Genomic DNA, 14850 nt, shown 5'->3' with positions numbered 1-14850 from the left:
GAAGATAACTTGTAACTTGATGCTCCTTGTACTTAGATCTACTCTTGAAAGAAGAATGCTTGCTCTTGAATTAGAATGATAGAATTGCTAGATGTTTGAATGAATTAGAAATGATGGCTTATATAAGGTTTTCAAGGTATTTTTGCATTTTGGCCGACTTACAACAGTCATCCAAATTTCGAGACCAAATTTGGCAATGTTATAGACCAACGCATTACTCTATCGAAATTTCAGCCAAAAAGCATCGGACACTTCCTACTTTTAAATGGTGTCCCAACAAGATAAGCCTCACTTTTGTAGGAAGCGAGACAATAGGGCCCTAATATTGGATCTGAAATTTAAAAATTTGGATTGATGACATTTAAATGTGGAATAAAGTGTGTTGAAAATTTAAAATATGATAGAACCCAAATAAGCTTGAAATGACATAGGAGAAGGCACACTTAAGCAAGGGCCCAAAGAGCAGTGTGAAATTGTAAGGGGTTACAATTTACAACTCTACAAGAGTAAACCCTTAAGGTAGGGTAGCACCATACAATACTCCTTACGAAAAAGCCACTCCATGCTATCTCCAAGAGGTCTCAAATACAATATCATAATTCACACATCTCACAATGATAATCACCTTCCTTTATATATACCTCCGAATAATACAATAAAAGGGTAAATCCTAATGAAGGCCTACTCAACTCCTAATATAATTAATTACTTAAATTATTCGCATGACCCGATATGACTAACTTAAGGGATGTGTGCCATATGTCAACATCTCCATCCACCTGTATACCTTATAATATCATATCCCTAGTCACATTACATAAACCAGGAGCAACTTCACATATTATTGATCCACTAAACATGAATGCACAAGTTATTGATCCTGATTTCCAAAATGCACAAAACTGCCATAGGATCCCTCTGCAGTCAAAAACAGAAAATCTTTACTGGTTTCCATATTATAATGGTCCTTCGTAATCCTGACATACATAATCATAATACTACTCGTCTGAATGAAATGACGAACATGTACATTTTCCACAAGAAAAAAGTCCTCTTAAGGCTTAATCTTTCTGATCCATAAATAAAAGCGAAAGTCCAAACTAAACATGATTTGAATTCCACACAAAACAGCATCATATCCCCTAAAATTGGATTTAGCTAATTTGTAAGTACATAAGTATATTGCTGGACTGACCTGTCAAATCACTATTTTTGCACGCTGCAAATCTTAGCTGAAAAACAAATAAAATTATTTTGCATGTCTCTTAATTAAGACAATGAAAATAAGGAAAAAGAATGTTGAGTTGAAATCTGAAACAGAGAAATCCTTATATTTCTCATGCCATAAATTATTGCAAAAGTTAAATGTAGAACATAGCTGACAATTATCAGCAAGGGGCCAACCATAGGAGAGTTAACTTTCAGGTCTATATATTTATAAAAAGAATAGATGTTTTAGCTAAGCTTTGCAATTTGAACATTGTGAATGACAAGAGACACCAATGAACAAATGTTATGCCGCCTGAAGATCAACCATCTTCAACACATAAGAATTTCTCAGAATTTATTTGAAAGAGCATCAAAATCAACTCTTCACCACATGGTACGGAGAATGCATGTTGGATAATGTTAAGCTCTGTTTTCTGGAAGAAGAATAATATCATAATCTAGCAGCTTACGTATGAATAATTATAATGCATGTTGAGTGATGTTAACCTGTTTTTTGTGTAAGAAGGAGCAAATAGCATAATTGAGCAGCTTACAAAACCATAATGAGCATAAACAATATCTTGCTTTTCTTATTGAATGTAAAATGACATTGTTGCAGAATAACATCATTCCAAGCCTCCTTTATATTAGAGAATAGCTTCTTTCTATCTAAAACAAGTACAGAAAATAAATATCTTAAAACTTTACAATTTCTATCTGCCCCATATTAGGAGACAAGAAGAATTGTGTATTGTTGTCATCAATTGAGATATGTAACATCTTTCTCTTTTATTTGACCCGGTTGTCTACGCTGTGTGTTCTTCTTGGTGGCTTCTCCTTGGCCTCTCTGGCACATTTAAAATTCAAATAAAACATTAAGTCTTCCTCTTCAAGTGAAAAGCAATAAAATATTCTAAATATAGAAAAGACACTAGGTGTTTTGGGTTTGGGTAGTGTAACATGGAAGGCAGTTATTCTATGTATTCCTCGTGAAGAACTCCATGAGAATGGAGACGTTGAAGTTCTTGAAGACTTCCTTTTGCAATATTTTAAATTGAAGCATGCAGAATCAGAAGTAGCACTAGTGCATCCTCCATCATTAGTTTTGGTTTCTCATTGTCTGTCTACTACCTCAATTTCCACAGGGCTTACAGTCCTTGATAATCCTCCCATTTTCTAACAGCAGTTTCCACTTTCCACATGGAGGTGCATAGGAAATTAATGACCTGGAGAAGCTTACTAAGCAGTAATCTCAATGATTACATAACTAGTGGCAGATAGCAAGTGGCTAGGCCACTTGTGTAGTCGGTTTTGTTACATTTATTTTGTTCCTACAAATCTCCTACAGTAACGACTGACAATCATGGAATATCCGCATACAGAGTTACTAGTAATCTATGTTAGCAATCTATGTTTTCCACATTCGTCATTTACATTTTCGCAACTTCAATTAACTCAAAAAACATCAGGTTATGCAAAACTTTACAAAGGTACTAGATATTGTACCCATCACCTCTAAAATATAACACCTATTGACTGATAGATTTTATTATTTTTCACTGTATGTATCTGTATATTGCCAGACCAAAATTCACCAGCTATGCTATAACACTTTCATGAGTAACAACAAAATACTAGAATAAATCTTTCTAACCATATCTTTCCAGAGAAATGGACATAGAGTAGTCAAAAATATCCAGAGGAAAAAAGTACAGTACTCACTATTCTTGCTCTTGCTCATTAAATACACTATGGCTAAAAGGAGTCACATAAAATTACCTTTCTTAAGACAAACACCAAATACAGGTATGCTGCATCCCATTCATCTTCTGATAGTGTCTCTGTAAAAGAAATCAAAATTAATCATTTTAAGTACACGTGAACATATGGCACAAACAGAATCTCAAAAGAGCTCAAAATAACAAACGTGTATTCTGCTAATTCTATAAAATAAGGGAAAAAAGGACATTGCCATGGGTAGTAGCCTTCTGTTAAGTATAACAACTTAAATGACCTCTTCAGTCCTAAATATATTTTCATTTCTCTCCTTACCATCAACAATCAGAACTAAAGTTAAGACCAGCTTCTTGCAAAATATGTACATAGCATACTGGTGAACTTCTTTCACATGTAACTATTATCTCGAGACCACAAAAAGTGAAAAAGTGTGCATTTCAAGTTAGATAATACTTAGTGATGGTGACCATTCTAGTGTGTCAAGTTCTGTTGTATATCTCTGGTTTTGGTCTAGTCAAAAACCAATCTCAGAATGAAAAGAGATTCCCATTGATAAACATGATAAGCATAAACGCCCACTAGCTTTGTTAACCAAAAATCCTTTAACTATTTGTTGTACCCATACAAAAAAATTCTTATTGAGTTAAATTTCTAGCCAAAAACTACTTGTTTCTTGTTTGTAAGCCATTCATTGATTCCTTATCTCTGGTGGTTGACAATGTTATAGTAATTGTTTTTGTTAAAATCTGAGAAACAGATTAGAACCCAGAATTGAATTGAAAGAGATAGATCAAATAAACTGTAAATACAAATGAAATAAACAGCATAACAGTGATACCGAGAGAAAACTGATGTGAAGTGCTCCAAGGCAAAATAGCATCAGATTACTATCTCCAACTATATGAAAATACAAGCAAGGTAGTATGTTTATATAGACTCAAGAGAGGGGTGGAGGTGGCAATACCGGCCAATGAGGAGAGACCACCATGATGGTCTAAACATAGTAAATGCACCTCCTCATAGCATGTCGACACCTCAATACACACTTGTCTTAAATAAACATGCTTTATTAACCTAAGCAAGCTTAATTAAAGTGTAGAAAAAACCTAGGAAAAGGGAAAATAATAAACCCAACTAGGAAAATAAAAACTTACACTAATACCCCCCCTTAAGCATAGCTTAGGTGGGTGAAAATATGGGTCCCGGCAAATGAAGCCTAAAAAGCACCCATGTACATAGTCCTCCCCCCCCAACAAAGAAGAAGCTCCCCCCAACAAAAGAGAGTACACCCCCCCCAGAATAGAGAGAGAGAAAAAAAGGAACTAAGAAGCCCCCCAAACAAAAGAGATCACCTGCCGCACCCCAAGCAAAGATCTCAAATGAATGAACTTGCTTTCAGTGAAGGGTTTGGAGAAGATGTCTGCAATTTGATCTGATGTCGGACAGTACTGAAGATCAAGAACCTGCTTATGAATCAACTCTTGAATATAGTGCATGTGAATCTCAATGTACTTGGTCCGTTGATGATGGACCGGATTGCGAGAAATCTGAATAGCACTCTGGTTGTCACAAAAGATGATTGTAAGCTTTCGAAAGGAAATGCCAAACTCAGTGAGAATGTTCTGAAGCCAAATGGCCTCAGTAGCAGCATTAACTGCTCCTCGATACTCAGCCTCAGTAGATGAAAGAGCAATAGCAGATTGTTTCTTGCTCAACCAAGAAACTAGACCAAAACCAAGAGAGAAGAAATACCCTGAAGTGGACTTGCGATCCTCAGAATCACCTGCCCAATCTGAATCTGTATATCCCACCAAGTCAATATCCATGCCCATTGTATAATGAATCCCATAACTGTGAGTACGCTGTACATAGCGAAGAATCCGCTTAGCTGCTTTCCAATGCAGCTCATGTGGCTTCTACATGAACCTGGACACCAGGCCCACTGCATATGAAATATCAGGCCTCGTGTGAGTCAAATATATGAGGCTTCCAACTAATTGACGATACAAGGTAGCATCCGCCAAGGGTGATGAACAAGAAGCCTCAAGTTTGACTCCTGACAGAAATGGAGTCAGTGCGGGCTTACAATCAGCCATGCGAAATCTCGAGAGCATATCAAGAACGTACTTAGGCTGTCCAATGAAGATACCAGAAGGCGACTGAGTGATCTCAATCCCTAAGAAGTACTGGAGTAGGCCTAAGTCAGACATCAAGAAGCGATCATGAAGGGCAGTTTTGATTGCCTTGATACGGGATGAGTGACTCCCAATGATCAACAAGTCATCAACATAGAGAACAAGGAAGGTGAGAGTATTATCCTGCAGCAAAATGTAGAAGTTTGGCTCAGAATGGCATCGAGTGAACCCAACTAACTGAAGGAAGGAGTCCATCTTGGCATACTAGGCATGAGGGGCCTGTTTAAGGCCATAGAGAGACTTCTGAAGGCAACAAACAAGTGAAGGATCCTGGACGAACCCCTGTGGCTGATCCATATATATCTCCTCCTGAAGGTCACCATGAAACAAAGCACTCTTCACATCCATTTGATGAACTTCCCGACGATGGGCTGCAGTAACAGCAAGGACAAGTCAGATGGAATTCATCTTGACAACTGGCACAAAAGTCTCGGAGTAGTTAATCCCAGCAACTTGGGAGAATCCTTTGGCGACCAGGCGAGCCTTATACTTATCAACCGACCTATCTGCAGCAAATTTTGTTCGGTAGATCCATTTGCACCAAACAAATTTCCTTCCCTTAGGAAGAGGGACTAAATCCCAAGTATGGTTCCTCTCCAAGGAATTGAACTCCTCTTGCATAGTTGCATCCCACTCGAGGACACCTGAAGCTTCCCGAAAGGTCTGTGGATCGGGAGCTGTAGCAAAGAAGAGATGTGGAGCATGCTCAAATTGTGACCTTGTTATTCTCCCATTTGAAGGATCACCAACCCAATCACCTGCTGACTCCAATGTCTAACGAGCAGCCCAAAGAGGCCCAGTAGCTGGAGAATGAGGAGAATCTGGAGGAGAATCATCACCCTCTGAAGGATGACTAAGAGAAGAGGAAGATGAATCCTCGCCATCGTCATTTGAAGTGGAGGAATAAGACTCCTCAGAAGGATCAAGAGGATTAAAATCCTCAAAAGAACTGTCATCATGAAGTTGCAATGTCTCCATAGTAATGAAAGATGGAGAAGTGGTAGAAGAAGAATTGGAAGTATCCTCCTCAAAACGAACACTCCTCTCAATGAAAAGCTCATGTGTGGTAGGATGGAGAAGCATGTAGCCTTTAACACCATTTGGATACCCAACAAATATGCAAAGCTTGCTCTGCGGATCCATAGCCTTGCATTTCTCCGCTGGAATGTGGGCCCATGTAGAAGACCCAAACACTCAGAAGTGTTTGACTGTGGGTTTCCGACCAGTCCAAGCTTGAAAAGGAGTTACCCCCTTCACAGCTCGATGAGGAACTCGATTTTGGATATAACATGCACAATTGATCTGCCCAATACTGAGGTGCCAATGATCTGGAGTGGATCATACAATTAGCCATTTCCTTCAAGGAGCGATTCTTACATTCTGAAACTCCATTTTGTTGTGGAGTGTAGGGAACTGTGTGTTGAAGATCAATGCCTTCTGAGATACAAAACTGCTCAAACCTCTGGTTGACATATTCCCTGCCATTATCGGTGCGCAAAACCTTGATGGTTTTCCCCGATTGCTGCTCTGCAAAGGCTTTGAACTCCTGAAAAGACTCAAAGACCTCAAACTTTTGTTTGAGAAAATATACAAAGGTGTACCGAGAAAGATCATCAATGAATGTCAAGACATATTTGGCCCTGCTGAAAGAAGGATTTGAAAATGATCCTCCTAAATCACTGTGAACTAGCTCCAAAAGTTGTGTGCCTCTCCATGCTTTGCCTTTATCAATTTTTTCTTCAAGGTGCTTGCCAAGAATGCATCCTTGACAAACTCCATCAAGAAATCGAATAGAAGCGGCAACCCTATAACCATGTCACGCTGACTGGGCTGCTACAAGTAGCGGTAGTTCAAGTGGCCAAACCGCTAATGCCACAAATGACTCACCGCATCTGAGTGAGTAAGCAATGCAAGTGAAGGAGAATCGGGAACAAAGTGAGAAAAGTGATACAGTCTGGACTGATGATCTGCCTTTCCCACTGCAATTGTAGACCCATTTGGCATCTCACTAATTACCACTGTGTCTGGAGTGAACTCAACCCACTTGCCAGAGCCAGTGTGAGTGATCTGATAGATAGATAGGAGATTAGTCTTAAGTAAACATGCTTTATTAACCTAATCAAGTTTAATTAAAGTGTAGGAAAAAACTAGGAAAAGGGAAAATAATAAACCCAACTAGGAAAATAAAAACCTATATTAACAGTTTTTAGCTAATATCTTTGCAGGGCTAATGATAAGAGTTTTCCAGCACGTTAGGCAATGAGAGTACAAGATCTTGGACAACAAAGGAAGGGAAGAGTCATTTTGAGGTAGGGAAATGATCATTAGGGCTTCTAGAACACAACTTGAGGAAAAGCTTTTGACAATTTCAAGTCAGGTGAAGATTCATGGATGATATGAAGCATGCCTCAAGTGAAGAATAATGAGTAAAAATTACCAAAAATTGACAAAGCTTGATCTTCAACCAAACCTAGCCTTCATAATGTATGCAAATCTAAAACAATAAGCTAAAATCAGAATAAGTTTGATGTGTGTGTGTGTGTACATGTATATATATACATGTGTGTGTGTGTGCATGTATGTGTGTGTGATATGAAGCATGCCTCGAGCGAAGAATACCTCAAGCGAAGAATAATAAGTAAAAATTACAAAAAATTGACGATCAAGCCCTAGCCTTCGTAATGTATGCAAATCTAAAACAATAAGCTAAAATCAGAATAAGTTTGGTGGGGGTGCGTGGGTGGGTGCGCATGTGTGCGTGTGCGTGTGTGTGTGTGCGCGCGTGTGTGTGATCCTTAAAATACATAATATAGCCCTAAGAATAAGACAGAAAATGTCTCGTTCACAAAAAAAAGTGCCTAGAGATCAAATGAACCTGATAAACTGAAGATAAAATAAGTAAAATATCCTCTTGAATTTGATTTGTTTTGTCTTCCCATTCATTTCAAGATGACACACAGCACTGATATTCAATTTAGTCCCTAATTTAGCTTGAAGAGTGGTCCAAACTCTCTTTGTAAACCATGCATCTCTGTCGATAATAATCTTTTTTGGCATTCTATGCAATCTAAGAATTTCTTTCACAAAACTTTTGGTAAGAGTTAGAGCATCATTGGTTAAGTTACTACGAATGAGTTACCTTAGTAAGTTTGTCTATAATCACTAATCCTTGAATGAAAAACATGCTAATACTTGCCACTTTTGTTGATGTATGTCATGAGGATACAAAAGTCCTTCTGGATGTATATGTTTTGCCTTTAGTATTTGCCCTTTGGAAATCTAAGCATTTAGTTGTTTTAAGTATGGAGCATTGTGAGCTTTAGTTAACAAAATGGTTCTAAGATCTCCACTTCCAAGTACAAAAAATCTACTCTAATATCCCATCAGTCCATCAATGTCAAATGAACAACCTACATAATTGGAATCTATCAATTGTTCATTATAGTTGTACTCACCTACTCATACCAAGGGTTATTCTTCAGTTTAGCCAAAACTTATTGTCTAAAGACTAAAGGTAATCCTAGAAATTGCAATTGTCAAAACATGCCTCCTCCTTTGACCATCAGCTACCCTATTCTCCTTACCTTTAATATATTCAATGTTGAAGTTGTATTCAATTAGGAACTATACCTACCTTATCTATCTTGCATTCAAATGAGGTTGACAAAAAATGTATTTCAATCTCTGATGGTCAATTTTCAAATTGAAGGATTTACCCAATAAGATCTGTCTCCATCTTTACTAGGCCTAAACTACAACTACTAGCTCTAGGTCAAAAGGAACATACTTCAATTCACAAGTCTTCAACTTTCAATAATCATAAGATACAACAATTTCATCCTACTTATGAACTCCTAGACCTTCCATGGAAGCATTTATGATTACTGAAAAGTGACCGTTTGGATCTGGAACTCGTAGGATTGGGGTTCTGGTTGATTTCTCTTTCAAAATCAATAATATTGTCACACAGCTATTCATACAATTTTTCCTTTGCAAATAAGTAATGGTATTGGCTATTGAGAAAACCTTTTAACAGATTTCTATAATAACCTATTAACCTTGTAAAGCTTCTAACACTCGACATGTTTAAGGAATTGAAAATTCCATTATAGCTTTTAATCTTTTTAGGATCTACTGCAATTCCTTCAAAAAATATAATGTGTGCTAAATAATGGATTAGCCTTTCAAAATAGCACATTTAGATTATTTATTGTACAACTTATGCTTACTTCACCTTTGCATGGCTAGCTACAAATGCACTAATGCTCTTCTTCACTTTTGGAGTAGATCAAGATGTCAACCAAAAACACTAGTACAAACTTATCAAGAAAGTCACAGACGATGCTATTCATGAAGTTCATTAAAGTGGCAAGATAGTGAGTCCAAAAGACATGGCTATAAATTCATTGTGTTTGTATCTTGTCTTGAAAGTAATCTTCAAAATGTTTTCTTCCTCATCCATAACTAGTAATAACTGAATCAAAAATCAATCTTAGAAAAAAATGGTGTTCCTTTTATCTAGTCAAATAGGTCATCTATCAAGGTTCATCCAATAGTGTGTTGGTTGAGTGGTGCTGTTTGTGTTGTGTCCTCCAAGGTTCAAACCCCCGTTGGATCATTGTGATCATAGGCTTGTGCCTTTGCTGATCCAATGTGCTCGTGGGTTTGAGTTTTGGCATTAATAAATGTTGATGTTTTGTAGCTAGGTCGGATTCCTTTAAGGTCAACCTAGCGTATAAATGAGTAATGGGCCTATTGGCCTTAGTCATTTAAAAGGTGCAAGATTAAAATATAACCTATATTTGTTATAGGGTCAGCCCTATGATGTCCGCCAACCTCTTGATGAAATATCATATTTGCTCAAGAGCCGACCTTTGTGAAAGGGTGGCTATATCATATATATTTAAGGTGGAATATCACCCATTGATTATCCGATCATATATCCTTCAGTCAAGAGCGAATTTACTTAGTCAACTGCAAATTCATTCTTGACATCGGCAAACTCATTCCTTCACTGAGCGAATGCATTACCTGGCAGATTGCATACAGTCTTTGGTAGTCCATGAATCCTGTAGCTGATCGCATATCACATATACATCAGTCAATATTCTCCGGAAGAACATTGGTGTGTTTGTGTGTTGAAGGAGAAAGGCAGAATTGGTGCGATAGTAGGTTGGTTATATGCTCCGGAAGAACATTGGTTTGACTAATCTAGTAGATATTTTATCAGATATCTTGGTTTAGCAACTTGAAAATCGTTTAAAGAAGTCATTTGAGGAAATTGTTGTAAAAGATAAAGAGTACAAGAAGCTATGGAGAAAAGGTGTATCAGTGCGTAGAGAAGATTATCAGAAAGCATAAAGGAAATGAAAGAATGTGTTGAAGATGTGGCCAGAGTATATAAGTATCGTCTCCGGTGGCCTAATGCTATTGAAAATTTCAGACCTAAAATTGACTACATTGAATCCGAGCTAAACTCTCTTGGTAAAAAAATTGATATTTTCAGTGATAAAGATGGTGAACGGAGAAAAAGGATAAATTCTTTGCTGTCAGAGCTTTTATTTATTCTAAGGTAGAGAGAAGATGTAGTGAATACTTTTTGGAAAGTGAAGGAGATAGTTGAAGATAAATTAGAACATTTCTTCGATCTCCTGGTTGAAGCAAAAAAGTGTGTGAAGAATCTTTCGTACCCAATTCCTAATCTAATGCTATTAACTTGCGGGTGGAGAATAACAGTTTGTCTGTGAACCTCAAAATGGTTGTGGACTCCTAGAAGACCTTTCTTCCAAAACATTGGTATAAGAGAATTTTTCATGTGAAGCACAATTGAAACATTTTATTTTAGGGAATTATAGTTCTATGGTAACTTTTTGTTGTTACCTATTGTGACCTATTTCACACATCGCCCCATCGCAAATGGGGACCCCCTGTTTTTGCTTTTTAGGGTTTTGTCCTAGCTCTGCAGTTTCATAAATCCATTTTCTTTGAGAGTTTTGAAGTCATCGAGAGCCAAACAGAGAAATCATGCTCAGATTTGTGTTTGAACGTTGTCAAAGTGCTTAGAAGGTCTGAAGGATGAGGATCGCAATTGCTTTGGGTCATTTCTGACAACTTTCTATTTTTAGGAATTTATGCTTTTTTGCTTTTTTCTAAATTTAGAATGTTTTGATTTTGGCACTTTGGGCCCAATCCGGGATGTAGCTTTTTTGGTTTGCTTTTTTTGCTTTTTTGCTTTTTTCTGCATTTTTGAAACTGAGATTAGAGTTTTGTTCCTTAGGTCATACCTCAGTGCCCATGTTCTCAAAATCGAAAATTTGGTCTCTAAGTGTAAAAAGGAAGGTAAAAACCCTAATTAGGGTTTTGTTCCAGAAGAACATTCCTCAAGCCCCTTCATCAATACCCATGTCCTCAGAACTGAAAAATTAGGTCTCCAAGTGCAAAAAGCAAGGTTGAAACCCTAATTAGGGTTTTGTTCCAGATAATTCCAATATTGATACGACAGATGAACATAGCAGCTCAAATAAATGTGTTTGGAAGAAACAATTGGCATCAAGGACAAATTCGCCCAAGGAAAGTAATGGCAAACAAAGGTTGTCTAGAAGTTTGGAAGATTGCACATCAACTAGCATGTCCAAGCTTTCCTCAAGTCCGCCCATGGCTGGGGGCCTCTCAAGTCTACCAAAGTATGTTGGAAGGATGGCTAAAACTCTTCAAAGTCCGCCCATGCACAAACAAGGTTGGCAAGCAAACATCAAACTCCTACCTTCGGTCAACTAACTCATGGTAGAGGTCAAGCTAACTCCACATGCAGTTGAAGAGGAAATCAAATCATGTCAAAGGCTTTTCAAAGTTTGCCTCGCCAAGACTTCAGCCAAGTCCGCCTTGGCATAAGATGGTCCAAGTCCGCCAATGTCCAAGGCTTCTCAAACTCCGCCCTATCTTGGCAAAGACTAACCCAAGTCCACCTAGAAAGACACAAGGATGGCAAACACTTAGAAAGCATGTCCTAATCATCTTCAAGTCCGCTTATACAAAGCCAAAATACAGTTGGCAAGACTTCTTCCAAGTTCGCCCTCTGGGAGGAAGACAAGAAGAAAGCATGTCCAATGAGAGCCAAAGTCTGCCCCTCTAGGAGAAAGACAAAAGCAAAATAAAGCATGATTAAAACATGTCTAATGCACTTCAAACTCCGCCCTAGCAATTGTCTATCAAGTTCGCCATGATGAAGACAAAACAAAGCAAGACATGGTTGGAATAAAGCGAATCTTATCTTCAAAAAGTTAGCAAAGGTTTGAAAGATGAAAATCTAAACAAAGTTGATAAGTTAGAAAGGTTGCAAGAGATAAAGCAAATCAAAACAAACATGTCTTGTCCACCTTCAAGTCCGCCTTGGAAAGAAAACACTTGAAGTTCGCTAGGCATGGAAAAGGATTAAAACTAAAGAAAGTTGGCATGATGTCTTCCAAGTCCGCCCCATGTCCAAATAAAGTTGGCAAGCACATGATAAACTCCTACTCGCAGTTAAGAAACTCATGGCGAGAGTTAATTAAACTCCTACTTGAGGTTAAGCCAGCAAGACCAAGTTGAAAGGAAAGAAATAAAGCTAAGGCAAGGATTGAGAGTAAGAAGAAAGCAAGAAGTTTGGAATGGCAACATGTTTCCAAATTTGCCAAGACTAAAGAAAAACATAAATTGGCATCGAGTCATCCAAGTCTGCCATGAAAAGAAGCAAGGCAAGTTTTGGAAGACTAAAGCATCCCAAAGTTTGACATTGGTCAAAGACATATCCAAGTTTGCTCAAGTTGATAAAGTAGCATGTCAAGGCACATGTGAAGTCCGCCAAGTACAAGGAAAGGTTGGCAAACAAACTTCCATGTCCGCCAAGCCTTGAGAAAGAATGGCAACGCACAGTCCAAGTCCACCAAGAAAGCATAAAACATGGCATGAAAAGAAGACAAGCACTTGGGAAAATAAGAGAATTAAAGCAAAGCTCACCCAAGAAAGAAAGAAAGAAAAAGAAAATTGAAGCAAACCATTGTCCAATCACCTTGAAAGTTTGATCAGACTCAGACATTCCAAATTCGCCTAGGCATAAATGGAATATGTGAAGATGCCTAAGCCAGACATGAAAATTCGGCCAAGATTTGAAGATTAGACATGACGATCAACTTGCCACGGTGAAAGACAAAAATTGGCTAAAGGAAATATAAATTCGACAAAATAAGCACATGGAATCAAGGGTCAATCAACGAACGAGTTGGAAAATAAACTTGACACATCAAATATTTTTAATATTTTCCAACACTTAGAATTATTTTCGAAGAGAAAATAATTTCAACACCTAGAAAGATTTTCGAAAATTCAACAATTTTGGAATTTGGAAGAAAGATCTAGAAGATTCCTTGCTTTTTTGGAATTTTGGGAGAGGAATAAAACTTTCCATTTTGGAAAGATTTAAAACATAAAAACACAAAAGAATAATAAAAAATTAGAAAAAACAAAAAACACAAAGATGAAGCTTTTAAGTTTAAAATCCTTAAACTCTATATATTTTCAACCAGTCACTTTCAAAATTCATTATTCAGGTTGAAAATTTGGAGAGCAATTGAGAAGAAGTTTTCCCTCTTAGATTTTTGTGAAAATTGATTTTTGAAGAGAAATTTTGTAGTAAAATTTTCAGATTGTTGTACTTGTAACACAAGAACAAAGTGCTTTTTAAAAAACAAAAAAAAAAGCAGAATCATCAAAATTGAAGGTGAATTTCAGTCACACGATCAATTTCAAATACCCAAAATTTGAGTTTGACTGAATTCTTCTATTTATTAATTTAGACCAAATTCTTCACTTTCAGTTTGCTTTTTTGCAGAAATTTAGCTTTTTGACAAGCTGAAAGTGAAATTTTCAAGTAAAAGGGTCTGAAAATCAGAATTAAAATCGGCAATTGTCTTGAAAATAATAATGTTTTTTCATGTGTTATGCATGTTAATGACCACCAAAGGAGCACCTTCCATAAAAGCACCAATGAAGTTTGCCAGTAAAGGAGTACAGTCGGAATCCAAGATCAAATCTAAATGGAAAAATGTCAGAGACACTGACCTTGGACATGTGGATTTAAAAGAATTCAAAAAGAGAATGTATGGGCATGATGGATACCTGCCGACACCCATTGCTCACCGGATGATGAGAAATGGCATCGTCCAAGCAGCTGGATTTCCACTAGCTAAAGAATGTGTTGAGCTGATAGTTGAATGTGCTATACACTACAACGCACAATCAAGAGAGATCATTGCACCTAATGGAAGGGTTTTAGCTCATCTTTCAGAGTTAGCCATTCAAGAGACGTTTGGAATACAAAACTAAATAAAACCTCCTACAAGACCAAAGAAGATACTAAAAAGATCTATGATAACCAGTATGAGCTCTTTGCGGCAAATATTAAAAGTTCATGGTTGGAAAAGAAAAGACCCCAAGGGAAAGTGCCAAAGAATCTGTTGCACCCATACTTAAAAGAGGAATATGGTGATATCATCCTATTGCTGAATAGGGTAATGGGCAGCCCTCAAGGAGCGCCATTCGAAACGTGGATGTACTATTTCATTGATGAAATTACCTCGGGAGTCGAGATGTTCAATTGGTCCTGCATAATCAGCAACAATCTTCATGAACAGTTGATAAATTTGGAGAAGACAAAGTCATTCTACATGAGCAC

The 14850-nt window shown here is 37.4% G+C and overlaps 1 protein-coding gene across 11 annotated transcripts in view; it reads right to left on the bottom strand.

The window, feature by feature from the left end:
• Positions 1–423: 423 nt before the first annotated feature.
• Positions 424–14850, bottom strand: part of LOC131037528 (mRNA cap guanine-N7 methyltransferase 1) — a 131242-nt gene continuing 116815 nt past the window's right edge. For 5 of the 11 annotated variants that reach the window (XM_057969696.2, XM_059207398.1, XM_057969689.2 and 2 more), the window contains 2 exons: positions 2989–3050; positions 424–918 (listed from right to left, as the gene is read on the bottom strand). In XM_057969696.2, coding sequence (XP_057825679.2) covers positions 2994–3050 — 57 coding nt within the window. In that variant the 3' untranslated portion in view covers positions 424–918; positions 2989–2993. Of the gene's footprint in view, positions 919–1773; positions 2057–2988; positions 3051–14850 lie in introns of those variants that run through there. The other 6 variants (XM_057969687.2, XM_057969688.2, XM_057969694.2 and 3 more) reach the window with 2 other exon arrangements.

This window comes from Cryptomeria japonica, chromosome 6 (genome assembly GCF_030272615.1).
Source record: "Cryptomeria japonica chromosome 6, Sugi_1.0, whole genome shotgun sequence".
NCBI classification, from domain to species: domain Eukaryota; kingdom Viridiplantae; phylum Streptophyta; class Pinopsida; order Cupressales; family Cupressaceae; genus Cryptomeria; species Cryptomeria japonica.
Note: the sequence above shows the minus strand (reverse complement) of the source record. Positions and strands in the feature narration are given on the sequence as shown.